Here is an 18,854-nt window from a genome sequence, read left to right as displayed (position 1 = left end):
ATAAAAGAGGGTCACCTGGATACATCATGAATAAACATTATAAAAGAGGGGTCACCTGGATACATCATGAATAAACATTATAAAAGAGGGTCACCTGGATACATCATGAATAAACATTATAAAAGAGGGGTCACCTGGATACATCATGAATAAACATTATAAAAGAGGGGTCACCTGGATACATCATGAATAAACATTATAAAAGAGGGGTCACCTGGATACATCATGAATAAACATTATAAAAGAGGGGTCACCTGGATACATCATGAATAAACATTATAAAAGAGGGGTCACCTGGATACATCATGAATAAACATTATAAAAGAGGGGTCACCTGGATACATCATGAATAAACATTATAAAAGACCTGGTCACCTGGATACATCATGAATAAACATTATAAAGAGGGTCACCTGGATACATCATGAATAAACATTATAAAAGAGGGGTCACCTGGATACATCATGAATACACATTATAAAAGAGGGGTCACCTGGATACATCATGAATAAACATTATAAAAGAGGGGTCACCTGGATACATCATGAATAAACATTATAAAAGAGGGGTCACCTGGATACATCATGAATAAACATTATAAAGAGGGGTCACCTGGATACATCATGAATAAACATTATAAAAAGGGGTCACCTGGATACATCATGAATAAACATTATAAAAGAGGGGTCACCTGGATACATCATGAATAAACATTATAAAAGAGGGGTCACCTGGATACATCATGAATAAACATTATAAAAGAGGGGGTCACCTGGATACATCATGAATAAACATTATAAAAGAGGGGTCACCTGGATACATCATGAATAAACATTATAAAAGAGGGGTCACCTGGATACATCATGAATGAACATTATAAAGAGGGGTCACCTGGATACATCATGAATACACATTATAAAGAGGGGTCACCTGGATACATCATGAAGAACATTATAAAAGAGGGGTCACCTGGATACATCATGAATAAACATTATAAAAGAGGGATCACCTGGATACATCATGAATAAACATTATAAAAGAGGGGTCACCTGGATACATCATGAATAAACATTATAAAAGAGGGGTCACCTGGATACATCATGAATAAACATTATAAAAGAGGGGTCACCTGGATACATCATGAATAAACATTATAAAAGAGGGGTCACCTGGATACATCATGAATAAACATTATAAAAGAGGGGTCACCTGGATACATCATGAATAAACATTATAAAAGAGGGGTCACCTGGATACATCATGAATAAACATTATAAAAGAGGGGTCACCTGGATACAGCATGAATGAACATTATAAAGAGGGGTCACCTGGATACATCATGAATAAACATTATAAAAGAGGGGTCACCTGGATACATCATGAATAAACATTATAAAGAGGGGGTCACCTGGATACATCATGAATACACATTATAAAAGAGGGGTCACCTGGATACATCATGAATAAACATTATAAAAGAGGGGTCACCTGGACACATCATGAATAAACATTATAAAAGAGGGGTCACCTGGACACATCATGAATAAACATTATAAAAGAGGGGTCACCTGGACACATCATGAATAAACAGTATAAAAGAGGGGTCACCTGGATACATCATGAATAAACATTATAAAAGAGGGGTCACCTGGATACATCATGAATAAACATTATAAAAGAGGGGTCACCTGGATACATCATGAATAAACATGATAAAAGAGGGGTCACCTGGATACATCATGAATAAACGTTATAAAAGAGGGTCACCTGGATACATCATGAATACACATTATAAAGAGGGTCACCTGGATACATCATGAATAAACATTATAAAAGAGGGGTCACCTGGATACATCATGAATAAACATTATAAAAGAGGGGTCACCTGGATACATCATGAATAAACATTATAAAAGAGGGGTCACCTGGATACATCATGAATAAACATTATAAAAGAGGGGTCACCTGGATACATCATGAATAAACATTATAAAAGAGGGGTCACCTGGATACATCATGAATAAACATTATAAAAGAGGGGTCACCTGGATACATCATGAATAAACATTATAAAAAGAGGGGTCACCTGGATACATCATGAATGAACATTATAAAGAGGGGTCACCTGGATACATCATGAATAAACATTATAAAAGAGGGGTCACCTGGATACATCACGAATAAACATTATAAAAGAGGGGTCACCTGGATACATCATGAATACACATTATAAAAGAGGGGTCACCTGGATACATCATGAATAAACATTATAAAAGAGGGGTCACCTGGACACATCATGAATAAACATTATAAAGAGGGTCACCTGGACACATCATGAATAAACATTATAAAAGAGGGGTCACCTGGACACATCATGAATAAACAGTATAAAAGAGGGGTCACCTGGATACATCATGAATAAACATTATAAAAGAGGGGTCACCTGGATACATCATGAATAAACATTATAAAAGAGGGGTCACCTGGATACATCATGAATAAACATGATAAAAGAGGGTTCACCTGGATACATCATGAATAAACGTTATAAAGAGGGGTCACCTGGATACATCATGAATACACATTATAAAAGAGGGGTCACCTGGATACATCATGAATAAACATTATAAAAGAGGGGTCACCTGGACACATCATGAATAAACATTATAAAAGAGGGGTCACCTGGATACATCATGAATAAACATTATAAAAGAGGGGTCACCTGGATACATCATGAATACACATTATAAAAGAGGGGTCACCTGGATACATCATGAATAAACATTATAAAAGAGGGGTCACCTGGACACATCATGAATAAACATTATAAAAGAGGGGTCACCTGGATACATCATGAATAAACATTATAAAAGAGGGGTCACCTGGACACATCATGAATAAACATTATAAAAGAGGGGTCACCTGGACACATCATGAATAAACATTATAAAAGAGGGGTCTGCTGAATGTTATTATGAAGTCAGTGGAATGTTATTTCTGGTTAGACCTACACTGAACTGTGATGTATATATTGATGTACATTGTTGTTATGTTACCTCTAGTGTGATCTCTCTCTAACTTCTCTGCCAGATCATCTCGGTCCATCTCCCTCAGGATCCAGATTGTGTTCCTCACAGCTCCCTCAGGGTCGTATCTCTTCACCATCTGATCCACTGTGTCCTGTCTGTCAGTGTTCTCCAGCTGACTCTCTGGGATGGGAGGAAAGCCTAACATCCTGCCACTAGTCAGGTAAGACTGAAATGTCTTCAGCTGTTCTTCAGTGAGCTCCTCCAGACTGGTCAGCAGCAGAGCTGGAACATCCAACATGGAGCGTCTCTAAAATAACAAAGAAGATAAGATATAAGAGAATAGAAATACTGACTACTGATATAAAGAACATGAACATCGCCACACACAACGTGGTACAGGAATATACTCCGATGTTTTGGTGTGTTGAAATGAACGGACTATGACAGTGAGTACAGGTGATGTAACATATGAGGGTAGAACTGACTATGACAGTGAGTACAGGTGATGTAACATATGAGGTAGAACTGACTATGACAGTGAGTACAGGTGATGTAACATATGAGGGTAGAACTGACTATGACAGTGAGTACAGGTGATGTAACATATGAGGGTACAGGTGAGCTGAGAACTGACTATGACAGTGAGTACAGGTGATGTAACATATGAGGGTAGAACTGACTATGACAGTGAGTACAGGTGATGTAACACATGAGGTAGAACTGACTATGACAGTGAGTACAGGTGATGTAACATATGAGGTAGAACTGTAGAACTGACTATGACAGTGAGTACAGGTGATGTAACATATGAGGGTAGAACTGACTATGACAGTGAGTACAGGTGATGTAACATATGAGGGTAGAACTGACTATGACAGTGAGTACAGGTGATGTAACACATGAGGGTAGAACTGACTATGACAGTGAGTACAGGTGATGTAACATATGAGGGTAGAACTGACTATGACAGTGAGTACAGGTGTTGTAACATATGAGGGTAGAACTGACTATGACAGTGAGTACAGGTGATGTAACATATGAGGGTAGAACTGACTATGACAGTGAGTACAGGTGATGTAACATATGAGGTAGAACTGTAGAACTGACTATGACAGTGAGTACAGGTGATGTAACATATGAGGTTAGAACTGTCTATGACAGTGAGTACAGGTGATGTAACATATGAGGGTAGAACTGTAGAACTGTCTATGACAGTGAGTACAGGTGATGTAACATATGAGGTAGAACTGTAGAACTGACTATGACAGTGAGTACAGGTGATGTAACATATGAGGGTAGAACTGTAGAACTGACTATGACAGTGAGTACAGGTGATGTAACATATGAGGGTAGAACTGTAGAACTGACTATGACAGTGAGTACAGGTGATGTAACATATGAGGTTAGAACTGTCTATGACAGTGAGTACAGGTGATGTAACATATGAGGGTAGAACTGTAGAACTGTCTATGACAGTGAGTACAGGTGATGTAACATATGAGGTAGAACTGTAGAACTGACTATGACAGTGAGTACAGGTGATGTAACATATGAGGGTAGAACTGTAGAACTCACTGTTAACTGTAGCACACACATTTCAGACAGCATGTGGTTTGTCCGCAATGACATTTGACCTCTGACATGGCCACTAGTCTTACCCTCATTACTGCACCCTCCTTCCTCCTTCTCCATTTATCACTGTCTGATGAGTCTCTCCACCATGTTGTTGCTGTGGTAGATACAGGTATAGAAGAGAAGTGAAGAGAGGTAATGGTATATTTGTTGTATTACATGATCAATTATTAATTTAAATCATGTTGTCTTTTGTTTGAAGGAACGTTTGACACATTTTCTTAACAGTGTTACCTCTAGTGTGATCTCTCTCTAACTTCTCTGCTACATCATGTCGGTCCATCTCCATCAGGATCCAGATTGTGTTGCTCACAGCTCCCTCAGGGCCGTAACTCATCACCATCTGATCCACTGTGTCCTGTCTGTCAGTGTTCTCCAGCTGGCTCTCTGGGATGAGAGGAAAGCCTAACATCCTGCCACTAGACTGAAATGTCTTCAGCTGATCTTCAGTGAGCTCTTGCAGAGTGGTCAGCAGTAGAACTGGAAAGAGAGAAACAGGGAAACAGAGGGGAAGACAGGAGGGGGATAGAGTCAGTTAGGGTCCTTGTCTACAGTCCTACTTCTCTGATCTCTAACTTCTCTGGCAGATTATTCATGAATAAACATTATAAAAGAGGGGTCTGCTGAATGTTATTATGAAGTCAGTGGAATGTTATTTCTGGTTAGACCTACACTGAACTGTGATGTATATATTGATGTACATTGTTGTTATGTTACCTCTAGTGTGATCTCTCTCTAACTTCTCTGCCAGATCATCTCGGTCCATCTCCCTCAGGATCCAGATTGTGTTCCTCACAGCTCCCTCAGGGTCGTATCTCTTCACCATCTGATCCACTGTGACCTGTCTGTCAGTGTTCTCCAGCTGTCTCTCTGGGATGAGAGGACAGCCAGGCAGCCAGGCCCTATACAGATACCACTGAAATGTCTTCAGCTCGTGTGGGTTCATCTCCTCCAGAGTGGTCAGCAGCAGAGCTGGAATATCCAACATGAAGGATCTCTAAAACAACAAAGATAACAACAGTGAGGAAGGAATATAAAACCTGACAACTGAAAAAAAATAAAGAATATTAATATATTAATATTGTTAAGACGTACTAGAATATTTCTACTGGTCTCTCAATATCTCATATCATCATGAAATAGATGACATTAGGAACTTAACACACACACACACACACACACACACTTACCTAGTAACCTACCTACCTACCTTTCCCACATTCAGCACCTCCAGCAAAGAGATCACAGTCTCCAGACTACGACACTTCTCTCCAGACGGGGTCAACCTGGACACAGGAAACAGTCACCACCACTACATGCTGTGGTCACTACACTGTTCTGTTCCCCTACACCACCACTACATGCTGTGGTCACTACACTGTTCTGTTCCCCTACACCACCACTACATGCTGTGGTCACTACACTGTTCTGTTCCCCTACACCACCACTACATGCTGTGGTCACTACACTGTTCTGTTCCCCTACACCACCACTACATGCTGTGGTCACTACACTGTTCTGTTCCCCTACACCACCACTACATGCTGTGGTCACTACACTGTTCTGTTCCCCTACACCACCACTACATGCTGTGGTCACTACACTGTTCTGTTCCCCTACACCACCACTACATGCTGTGGTCACTACACTGTTCTGTTCCCCTACACCACCACTACATGCTGTGGTCACTACACTGTTCTGTTCCCTACACCACCACTACATGCTGTGGTCACTACACTGTTCTGTTCCCCTACACCACCACTACATGCTGTGGTCACTACACTGTTCTGTTCCCCTACACCACCACTACATGCTGTGGTCACTACACTGTTCTGTTCCCCTACACCACCACCACATGCTGTGGTCACTACCCTGTTCTGTTCCCCTACACCACCACTACATGCTGTGGTCACTACACTGTTCTGTTACCCTACACCACCACTACATGCTGTGGTCACTACACTGTTCTGTTCCCCTACACCACCACTACATGCTGTGGTCACTACCCTGTTCTGTTCCCCTACACCACCACTACATGCTGTGGTCACTACACTATTCTGTTCCCCTACACCACCACTACATGCTGTGGTCACTACACTGTTCTGTTCCCCTACACCACCACTACATGCTGTGGTCACTACACTGTTATGTTCCCCTACACCACCACTACATGCTGTGGTCACTACACTGTTCTGTTCCCCTACACCACCACTACATGCTGTGGTCACTACACTGTTCTGTTCCCCTACACCACCACTACATGCTGTGGTCACTACACTGTTCTGTTCCCTACACCACCACTACATGCTGTGGTCACTACACTGTTCTGTTCCCCTACACCACCACTACATGCTGTGGTCACTACACTGTTCTGTTCCCCTACACCACCACTACATGCTGTGGTCACTACACTGTTCTGTTCCCCTACACCACCACTACATGCTGTGGTCACTACACTGTTCTGTTCCCTACACCACCACTACATGCTGTGGTCACTACACTGTTCTGTTCCCTACACCACCACTACATGCTGTGGTCACTACACTGTTCTGTTCCCTACACCACCACCACAACATGCTGTGGTCACTACACTGTTCTGTTCCCTACACCACCACTACATGCTGTGGTCACTACACTGTTCTGTTCCCCTACACCACCACTACATGCTGTGGTCACTACACTGTTCTGTTCCCCTACACCACCACTACATGCTGTGGTCACTACACTGTTCTGTTCCCTACACCACCACAACATGCTGTGGTCACTACACTGTTCTGTTCCCCTACACCACCACCACTACATGCTGTGGTCACTACACTGTTCTGTTCCCTACACCACCACCACTACATGCTGTGGTCACTACACTGTTCTGTTCCCCTACACCACCACAACATGCTGTGGTCACTACACTGTTCTGTTCCCCTACACCACCACCACTACATGCTGTGGTCACTACACTGTTCTGTTCCCTACACCACCACCACTACATGCTGTGGTCACTACACTGTTCTGTTCCCTACACCACCACTACATGCTGTGGTCACTACCCTGTTCTGTTCCCCTACACCACCACTACATGCTGTGGTCACTACACTGTTCTGTTCCCCTACACCACCACTACATGCTGTGGTCACTACACTGTTCTGTTACCCTACACCACCACCACCACCACATGCTACCAAAAGTAGACTAACTGTACATGTTCATCACTCCAACATAATTACACCATCTAAACAGTGGACTGCATGTATACTGACACCATCTAAACAGTGGACTGCATGTATACTGACACCATCTAAACAGTGGACTGCATGTATACTGACACCATCTAAACAGCATGTATACTGGCACCATCTAAACAGCATGTATACTGACACCATCTAAACAGCATGTATACTGACACCATCTAAACAGTGGACTGCATGTACACTGACACCATCTAAACAGTGGACTGCATGTATACTGACACCATCTAAACAGCATGTATACTGACACCATCTAAACAGTGGACTGCATGTATACTGACACCATCTAAACAGTGGACTGCATGTACACTGACACCATCTAAACAGTGGACTGCATGTATACTGACACCATCTAAACAGCATGTATACTGACACCATCTAAACAGTGGACTGCATGTATACTGACACCATCTAAACAGTGGACTGCACGTATACTGACACCATCTAAACAGCATGTATACTGACACCATCTAAACAGTGGAATGCATGTATACTGACACCATCTAAACAGTGGACTGCATGTACACTGACACCATCTAAACAGTGGACTGCATGTATACTGACACCATCTAAACCGTGGACTGCATGTACACTGACACCATCTAAACAGTGGACTGCATGTATACTGACACCATCTAAACAGTGGACTGCATGTATATTGACACCATCTAAACAGTGGACTGCATGTATACTGACACCATCTAAACAGTGGACTGCATGTATACTGACACCATTGAAACAATGGACTGCATGTATACTGACACCATCTAAACAGTGGACTGCATGTATACTGACACCATCTAAACAGTGGACTGCATGTACACTGACACCATCTAAACAGCATGTACACTGACACCATCTAAACAGTGGACTGCATGTATACTGACACCATCTAAACAGTGGACTGCATGTATACTGACACCATCTAAACAGTGGACTGCATGTATACTGACACCATCTAAACAGTGGACTGCATGTATACTGACACCATCTAAACAGTGGACTGCATGTACACTGACACCATCTAAACAGTGGACTGCATGTATACTGACACCATCTAAACCGTGGACTGCATGTACACTGACACCATCTAAACAGTGGACTGCATGTATACTGACACCATCTAAACAGTGGACTGCATGTATACTGACACCATCTAAACAGTGGACTGCATGTACACTGACACCATCGAAACAATGGACTGCATGTATACTGACACCATCTAAACAGTGGACTGCATGTACACTGACACCATCTAAACAGCATGTACACTGACACCATCTAAACAGTGGACTGCATGTATACTGACACCATCTAAACAGTGGACTGCATGTATACTGACACCATCTAAACAGTGGACTGCATGTATACTGACACCATCTAAACAGTGGACTGCATGTATACTGACACCATCTAAACAGTGGACTGCATGTATACTGACACCATCTAAACAGTGGACTGCATGTATACTGACACCATCTAAACAGTGGACTGCACGTATACTGACACCATCTAAACAGCATGTATACTGACACCATCTAAACAGTGGACTGCATGTATATTGGTACCATCTAAACAGTGGACTGCATGTATACTGACACCATCTAAACAGTGGACTGCATGTATATTGACACCATCTAAACAGTGGACTGCATGTATACTGACACCATCTAAACAGTGGACTGCATGTATACTGACACCATCGAAACAATGGACTGCATGTATACTGACACCATCTAAACAGTGGACTGCATGTATACTGACACCATCTAAACAGTGGACTGCATGTACACTGACACCATCTAAACAGCATGTACACTGACACCATCTAAACAGTGGACTGCATGTATACTGACACCATCTAAACAGTGGACTGCATGTATACTGACACCATCTAAACAGTGGACTGCATGTATACTGACACCATCTAAACAGGGGACTGGATGTACACTGACACCATCTAAACAGTGGACTGCATGTATACTCACACCATCTAAATAGTGGACTGCATGTACACTGACACCATCTAAACAGTGGACTGCATGTATACTGACACCATCTAAACCGTGGACTGCATGTACACTGACACCATCTAAACAGTGGACTGCATGTACACTGACACCATCTAAACAGTGGACTGCATGTACACTGACACCATCTAAACAGTGGACTGCATGTATACTGACACCATCTAAACAGTGGACTGCATGTATACTGACACCATCTAAACAGTGGACTGCATGTATAATGACACCATCTAAACAGTGGACTGCATGTATACTGACACCATCTAAACAGTGGACTGCATGTATACTGACACCATCGAAACAATGGACTGCGTGTATACTGACACCATCGAAACAATGGACTGCATGTATACTGACACCATCTAAACAGTGGACTGCATGTACACTGACACCATCTAAACAGCATGTACACTGACACCATCTAAACAGTGGACTGCATGTATACTGACACCATCTAAACAGTGGACTGCATGTATACTGACACCATCTAAACAGTGGACTGCATGTATACTGACACCATCTAAACAGTGGACTGCATGTATACTGACACCATCTAAACAGTGGACTGCATGTACACTGACACCATCTAAACAGTGGACTGCATGTACACTGACACCATCTAAACAGTGGACTGCATGTACACTGACACCATCTAAACAGTGGACTGCATGTACACTGACACCATCTAAACAGGGGACTGGATGTACACTGACACCATCTAAACAGTGGACTGCATGTACACTGATACCATCTAAACAGTGGACTGCATGTACACTGACACCATCTAAACAGTGGACTGCATGTACACTGACACCATCTAAACAGTGGACTGCATGTACACTGACACCATCTAAACAGTGGACTGCATGTACACTGACACCATCTAAACAGTGGACTGCATGTACACTGACACCATCTAAACACGGGACTGGATGTACACTGACACCATCTAAACAGTGGACTGCATGTACACTGACACCATCTAAATAGTGGACTGCGTGTACACTGACACCATCTAAACAGTGGACTGCATGTATACTGACACCATCTAAACAGTGGACTGCATGTATACTGACACCATCTAAACAGTGGACTGCACGTATACTGACACCATCTAAACAGCATGTATACTGACACCATCTAAACAGTGGACTGCATGTATACTGACACCATCTAAACAGTGGACTGCATGTATACTGACACCATCTAAACAGTGGACTGCATGTATACTGACACCATCTAAACAGGGGACTGGATGTACACTGACACCATCTAAACAGTGGACTGCATGTATACTCACACCATCTAAATAGTGGACTGCATGTACACTGACACCATCTAAACAGTGGACTGCATGTATACTGACACCATCTAAACCGTGGACTGCATGTACACTGACACCATCTAAACAGTGGACTGCATGTACACTGACACCATCTAAACAGTGGACTGCATGTACACTGACACCATCTAAACAGTGGACTGCATGTATACTGACACCATCTAAACAGTGGACTGCATGTATACTGACACCATCTAAACAGTGGACTGCATGTATAATGACACCATCTAAACAGTGGACTGCATGTATACTGACACCATCTAAACAGTGGACTGCATGTATACTGACACCATCGAAACAATGGACTGCATGTATACTGACACCATCGAAACAATGGACTGCATGTATACTGACACCATCTAAACAGTGGACTGCATGTACACTGACACCATCTAAACAGCATGTACACTGACACCATCTAAACAGTGGACTGCATGTATACTGACACCATCTAAACAGTGGACTGCATGTATACTGACACCATCTAAACAGTGGACTGCATGTATACTGACACCATCTAAACAGTGGACTGCATGTATACTGACACCATCTAAACAGTGGACTGCATGTACACTGACACCATCTAAACAGTGGACTGCATGTACACTGACACCATCTAAACAGTGGACTGCATGTACACTGACACCATCTAAACAGTGGACTGCATGTACACTGACACCATCTAAACAGGGGACTGGATGTACACTGACACCATCTAAACAGTGGACTGCATGTACACTGATACCATCTAAACAGTGGACTGCATGTACACTGACACCATCTAAACAGTGGACTGCATGTACACTGACACCATCTAAACACGGGACTGGATGTACACTGACACCATCTAAACAGTGGACTGCATGTACACTGACACCATCTAAATAGTGGACTGCGTGTACACTGACACCATCTAAACAGTGGACTGCATGTATACTGACACCATCTAAACAGTGGACTGCATGTATACTGACACCATCTAAACAGTGGACTGCACGTATACTGACACCATCTAAACAGCATGTATACTGACACCATCTAAACAGTGGACTGCATGTATACTGGTACCATCTAAACAGTGGACTGCATGTATACTGACACCATCTAAACAGTGGACTGCATGTATATTGACACCATCTAAACAGTGGACTGCATGTATACTGACACCATCTAAACAGTGGACTGCATGTATACTGACACCATCGAAACAATGGACTGCATGTATACTGACACCATCTAAACAGTGGACTGCATGTATACTGACACCATCTAAACAGTGGACTGCATGTACACTGACACCATCTAAACAGCATGTACACTGACACCATCTAAACAGTGGACTGCATGTATACTGACACCATCTAAACAGTGGACTGCATGTATACTGACACCATCTAAACAGTGGACTGCATGTATACTGACACCATCTAAACAGTGGACTGCATGTATACTGACACCATCTAAACAGGGGACTGGATGTACACTGACACCATCTAAACAGTGGACTGCATGTATACTCACACCATCTAAACAGTGGACTGCATGTACACTGACACCATCTAAACAGTGGACTGCATGTATACTGACACCATCTAAACCGTGGACTGCATGTACACTGACACCATCTAAACAGTGGACTGCATGTATACTGACACCATCTAAACAGTGGACTGCATGTATAATGACACCATCTAAACAGTGGACTGCATGTATACTGACACCATCTAAACAGTGGACTGCATGTATACTGACACCATCGAAACAATGGACTGCATGTATACTGACACCATCGAAACAATGGACTGCATGTATACTGACACCATCTAAACAGTGGACTGCATGTACACTGACACCATCTAAACAGCATGTACACTGACACCATCTAAACAGTGGACTGCATGTATACTGACACCATCTAAACAGTGGACTGCATGTATACTGACACCATCTAAACAGTGGACTGCATGTATACTGACACCATCTAAACAGTGGACTGCATGTACACTGACACCATCTAAACAGTGGACTGCATGTACACTGACACCATCTAAACAGTGGACTGCATGTACACTGACACCATCTAAACAGTGGACTGCATGTACACTGACACCATCTAAACAGGGGACTGGATGTACACTGACACCATCTAAACAGTGGACTGCATGTACACTGATACCATCTAAACAGTGGACTGCATGTACACTGACACCATCTAAACAGTGGACTGCATGTACACTGACACCATCTAAACAGTGGACTGCATGTACACTGACACCATCTAAACAGTGGACTGCATGTACACTGACACCATCTAAACAGTGGACTGCATGTACACTGACACCATCTAAACAGGGGACTGGATGTACACTGACACCATCTAAACAGTGGACTGCATGTACACTGACACCATCTAAACAGTGGACTGCATGTATATTGACACCATCTAAACAGTGGACTGCATGTATATTGACACCATCTAAACAGTGGACTGCATGTATACTGACACCATCTAAACAGTGGACTGCATGTATATTGACACCATCTAAACAGTGGACTGCATGTATAATGACACCATCTAAACAGTGGACTGCATGTATACTGACACCATCTAAACAGTGGACTGCATGTATACTGACACCATCGAAACAATGGACTGCATGTATACTGACACCATCAAAACAATGGACTGCATGTATACTGACACCATCTAAACAGCATGTACACTGACACCATCTAAACAGTGGACTGCATGTATACTGACACCATCTAAACAGTGGACTGCATGTATACTGACACCATCTAAACAGTGGACTGCATGTATAATGACACCATCTAAACAGTGGACTCCATGTATACTGACACCATCTAAACAGTGGACTGCATGTACACTGACACCATCTAAACAGTGGACTGCATGTACACTGACACCATCTAAACAGTGGACTGCATGTACACTGACACCATCTAAACAGTGGACTGCATGTACACTGACACCATCTAAACAGGGGACTGGATGTACACTGACACCATCTAAACAGTGGACTGCATGTACACTGACACCATCTAAACAGTGGACTGCATGTACACTGACACCATCTAAACAGTGGACTGCATTTATATGACACCATCTAAACAGTGGACTGCATGTATACTGACACCATCTAAACAGTGGACTGCATGTATATTGACACCATCTAAACAGTGGACTGCATGTACATTGACACCATCTTATGTATAGATTAATACATGTATTATATGTGTTCTGCGTGTGTTCTGCGTGTTTTGATTCAACTCATGTATTATATTGAATGTAGGCTTCCTGTTCTGCGTGTGTTCCAGTGTGTTCCAGTGTGTTCCAGTGTGTTCCAGTGTGTAAAATTGCCTCGTCTGAGAGTGTAGGCCACCAGCAGTGGTGTAGGTCTAGTGGAGGGTAAACACAAGTAAACACAGTTGGCCCACTTTTTTCAGACAAATGCATTGAAGTATTGGGAGCGTTACTCTTTTCAAAACATGTTTACATCCTAGGTCATGAGTTGTCCATAATTCATGAATGTTTGGAGTCTTTACAGATCATGTGACATAAAACACTCCCTTTCTTTCCTTACATTCATTACATTTATGACAGTTTTATTTGTCATCACCAAATGTGTTTGATGGATCGTGGGGAAAGAGCAGGAATAGGCAGACTACAGTCTATGTCTTCCAATGGTGCGACTGCTGTCGGTATCAAACTTGAATACGGATATCACTTAATATTGATCTACATAGCTCATTGATGTGAAACACACTGCTGCTCTCTCATTTAGCTTATGGATTGTGGTGGTTGTGGATGGCTGATCACAAATCTAAATGTGTATTTGAACCCAATAATGGTTGAATTCAAGAAGTTTAAGCTGAGAAAATGCGCTCTTGCAACAGCTGCATAGTGTGGATCCCAGCCTATAGAATAACAGCTGCATAGTGTGGATCCCAGCCTATAGAATAACAGCTGCATAGTGTGGATCCCAGCCTATAGAATAACAGCTGCATAGTGTGGATCCCAGCCTATAGAATATCAGCTGCATAGTGTGGATCCCAGCCTATAGAATAACAGCTGCATAGTGTGGATCCCAGCCTATAGAATAACAGCTGCATAGTGTGGATCCCAGCCTATAGAATAACAGCTGCATAGTGTGGATCCCAGCCTATAGAATAACAGCTGCATAGTGTGGATCCCAGCCTATAGAATAAAAGTGAGGCTTTTTTTCCTAAAACTTTTGATAGGCTTAAAGGGCCAATCTGTAGTTGCTACATCCATTTTTGGACTTATAAATTATAAATACAGAACCAGTCAACAGTTTGGGCACTCCTCATTCAAGGGTTTTTCTTTATTTGTACTATTTTCTACATTGTTGAATAATAGTGAAGACATCAAAACTATGAAATAACACATAAGGAATCATGTAGTAACCAAACAAAGTGTTGAACAAATCAAAATATATGTTGTATTTGAGATTCTTCAAAGTAGCGACCCTTTGCCTTGATGACAGCTTTGCACACTCTTGGCAAAGCGCCATTCCATGAGAACAGCATTTACTTTTCAACTCGAATCAATGATGCGAATCAGTCCTCCATGACAACAAAATCATAGAGTAGACTGGCTAACTCCATAGTTTTGGGGTCATGCTCAGGTTAAACACTTTGGCTAATCTATACTTCCATATTTCCAAGTCCTGTTCTTGAAGATCAAGGGGTATAACATTATTGGAATGACTGGAAATCTGATAGACTTTGGTTTTTAATGTAAATATATAATTGAATCATATTATTATATGAAGTGGAAAGTGATGGTTAAGAAGAAGCCTACATAACCAACCCATAAAGTCAAATTTTCCATCCATATATAGCCAGCTATGCCAACATTAACATAGATTTATCCTGCAATAGATGTCGTTCAAATGTTAAGATACATTATTGTCTTCTTCTAATGGCTCTTCAGGGGAAAGTAATCTAAACGTTACGGAATGTAATCAGATTACATTACTGAGTTTGGGGGTAATCCAAAAGTTACGTTACCGACAGATAACTTGTAACTGTAACGGATCACATTTAGAAAGTAACCTTCCCAACCCCGACGGTTTATTTGAGCCCCCCATAATTCGCACCCTGGACTAATATCCTCTATGTCTACTCACATTCCAGAAGAGGTGCTGAACGGTTCGCTGGACGTCTCTTCACTCTCCTTCCCTGCTGGCTTCTGTTCCTTCTCAGAGGCAGCTACCCCCTACACACACGCACACACACACACACACACACACATACACAGTCTGTCTTGTCTGAAGTCTTTTGTACTGAGGACTACACCAGGTTAGGGTCTAGGCGTGTAATGGATGAGAGAGTCATTGTTGAGAACACTAGTTCTCTTGACAACATTACTTGATTGTACATCGCAACAGTTTACCCTTTAACGTTACAAAGTACATTCTAAACTATTTCCGCTTTCTTCACTCGTTCGAATGACGTGCCAAGTACTAGCTATGAATTACTATGATATTACTGCGAGATTAGCAAGATTAGAATATATAGTTCATAGGCCTACATTAATATCTATTACATCACATGTTATTGCATTTCATCATGTAAATCCCCTTTTCTGTTACTTTGATCGAGTTGATCTCGCACTTCCATGTTGCTGTAAATCAAATATGAAACGGATACAATGTAGCTACTTAACTGTATCAACAACCTTTTTCAGGGACGTTTACAGATCAAATAGTAACATACTAAGTTTTCCTTTCCGAACTATATTGTCTTACTTTTGATGAGTCCATTTTCAGACACTCCAGGCGCAGCCAGACGACTGGAAAACAATGAAGCCCGATGGCAGAGCGCTACAGTTTCCTTTCGTTTTGAGCAGCCAAGCTCATCCCATGACACATCCTACCAAAGGTCTCTAGTAGTGCGTCGCCCTCTTGTGGACAAACTGACAACAAACCAAAATAGGTGTGAGAGTCAGTCAAGAGACCATGGTTAAACAATTCTAATCTAGCTGCGAAGTCGATATAACATCTCTGATTATACCCTCCTGATTCAGGGAATCCTCCAACAGTGATTTTGGGAAAACTAGGGAATTTATTAAATTATTCAGCAATTTTGCAACCCTATCTCTAGGGCCCCTTGGTGGTTCAGCAGGACATGTAATGTGGGGGAAGAGGAAGAGGAGGAGCCATGGGCATGTGATGCTGTGAGGGAGGAATGTGAGAGAGATATAGACACAATATGACATTTGAAATGTCTTTATTCTTTTGGAACTTCTGTGAGTGTAATGTTTTCTCTTAATTTTTATTCTTTATTTACTTAACATGTGTTTCCCACGCAGAGAGAGAGAGAGAGAGAGAGAGAGAGAGAGAGAGAGAGAGAGAGAGAGAGAGAGAGAGAGAGAGAGTGTATATATATAATATATTCATACCTGTTGTCATGTTATCATCAGACAGGTCAATTCATACATGTTGTCATTAATATTATTATCATCAGACAGGTCAATTCATACATGTTGTCATTAATATTATTATCATCAGACAGGTCAATTCATACATGTTGTCATTAATATTATTATCATCAGACAGGTCAATTCATACATGTTGTCATTAATATTATTATCATCAGACAGGTCAATTCATACATGTTGTCATTAATATTATTATCATCAGACAGGTCAATTCATACATGTTGTCATTAATATTATTATCATCAGACAGGTCAATTCATACATGTTGTCATTAATATTATTATCATCAGACAGGTCAATTCATACATGTTGTCATTAATATTATTATCATCAGACAGGTCAATTGTAGAAATTAATGATAGTATAAATGTAAATGAATGAATGATGCATTTGTAGCATGAAGTGAGTTGATGACCATGTTTGTGGGGTGGATATGAATTTTGATGTGAAAATACACTGAACAAAAATATAAATGCAACATGTAAAGTGTTGCCTCCATGTTTCATGAGCTGAAATAAAAGATCCCAGAAATGATCCATACACACAAAAAGCTTATTTCTCTCAAATGTTGTGTACAAATTTGTTAATATCCCTGTTAGTGAAACTTTATCCTTTGCCAAGATAATCCCTCCACCTGACAGGTGTGGCATATCAAGAGGCTGATTAAACAGCATGATCATTACACAGGTGCACCTTGTGCTGGGAACAATAAAAGGCCACTCTAAAATGTGTAGTTGTCACAAAACATAATGCAACAAATGTCCCAAGTTTTGAGGGACCATGCAATTGACATGCTGACTGCAGGTGTGTCCACCAGAGCTGTTGCCAGATAATTGAATGTTAACTTCTCTACCATAAGCCGCCTCCAACGTCGTTTTAGAGAATTTGGCAGTACGTCCAACCGGCCTCACAACTGCCGACCACATGTAACCACGCCAGCCCAGGACTTCCACATCCGGCTTTTCACCTGCGGGATCATCTGAGACCGGCCACCCGGGCAGCACATGAAACTGAGGAGTATTTCTGTCTGTAATTAAGCCCTTTTGTGGTGAAAAACTCATTCTGATTGGCTGGGCCTGGCTCCCAAGTGGG

General features: G+C 41.8%; 1 protein-coding gene across 6 annotated transcripts in view; it reads right to left on the bottom strand.

The window, feature by feature from the left end:
- Nucleotides 1-18,854, bottom strand: part of LOC118378724 (uncharacterized) — an 89,527-nt gene that overhangs the window by 48,661 nt on the left and 22,012 nt on the right. For 3 of the 6 annotated variants that reach the window (XM_052528522.1, XM_052528516.1, XM_052528518.1), the window contains exons 1-7: nt 17,071-17,227; nt 16,450-16,538; nt 5,872-5,947; nt 5,379-5,658; nt 4,896-5,141; nt 4,688-4,758; nt 3,057-3,336 (exon numbers count right to left, since the gene is read on the bottom strand). In XM_052528522.1, coding sequence (XP_052384482.1) covers nt 3,057-3,336; nt 4,688-4,758; nt 4,896-5,141; nt 5,379-5,658; nt 5,872-5,947; nt 16,450-16,538; nt 17,071-17,085 — 1,057 coding nt within the window. In that variant the 5' untranslated portion in view covers nt 17,086-17,227. Of the gene's footprint in view, nt 1-3,056; nt 3,337-4,687; nt 4,759-4,895; nt 5,142-5,378; nt 5,659-5,871; nt 5,948-16,449; nt 16,539-17,070; nt 17,228-18,854 lie in introns of those variants that run through there. The other 3 variants (XM_052528520.1, XM_052528521.1, XM_052528517.1) reach the window with 3 other exon arrangements.

Source organism: Oncorhynchus keta, chromosome 10 (assembly GCF_023373465.1).
Source record: "Oncorhynchus keta strain PuntledgeMale-10-30-2019 chromosome 10, Oket_V2, whole genome shotgun sequence".
Taxonomy (NCBI): domain Eukaryota; kingdom Metazoa; phylum Chordata; class Actinopteri; order Salmoniformes; family Salmonidae; genus Oncorhynchus; species Oncorhynchus keta.
This window is presented reverse-complemented; position numbering and strand designations above follow the sequence as displayed.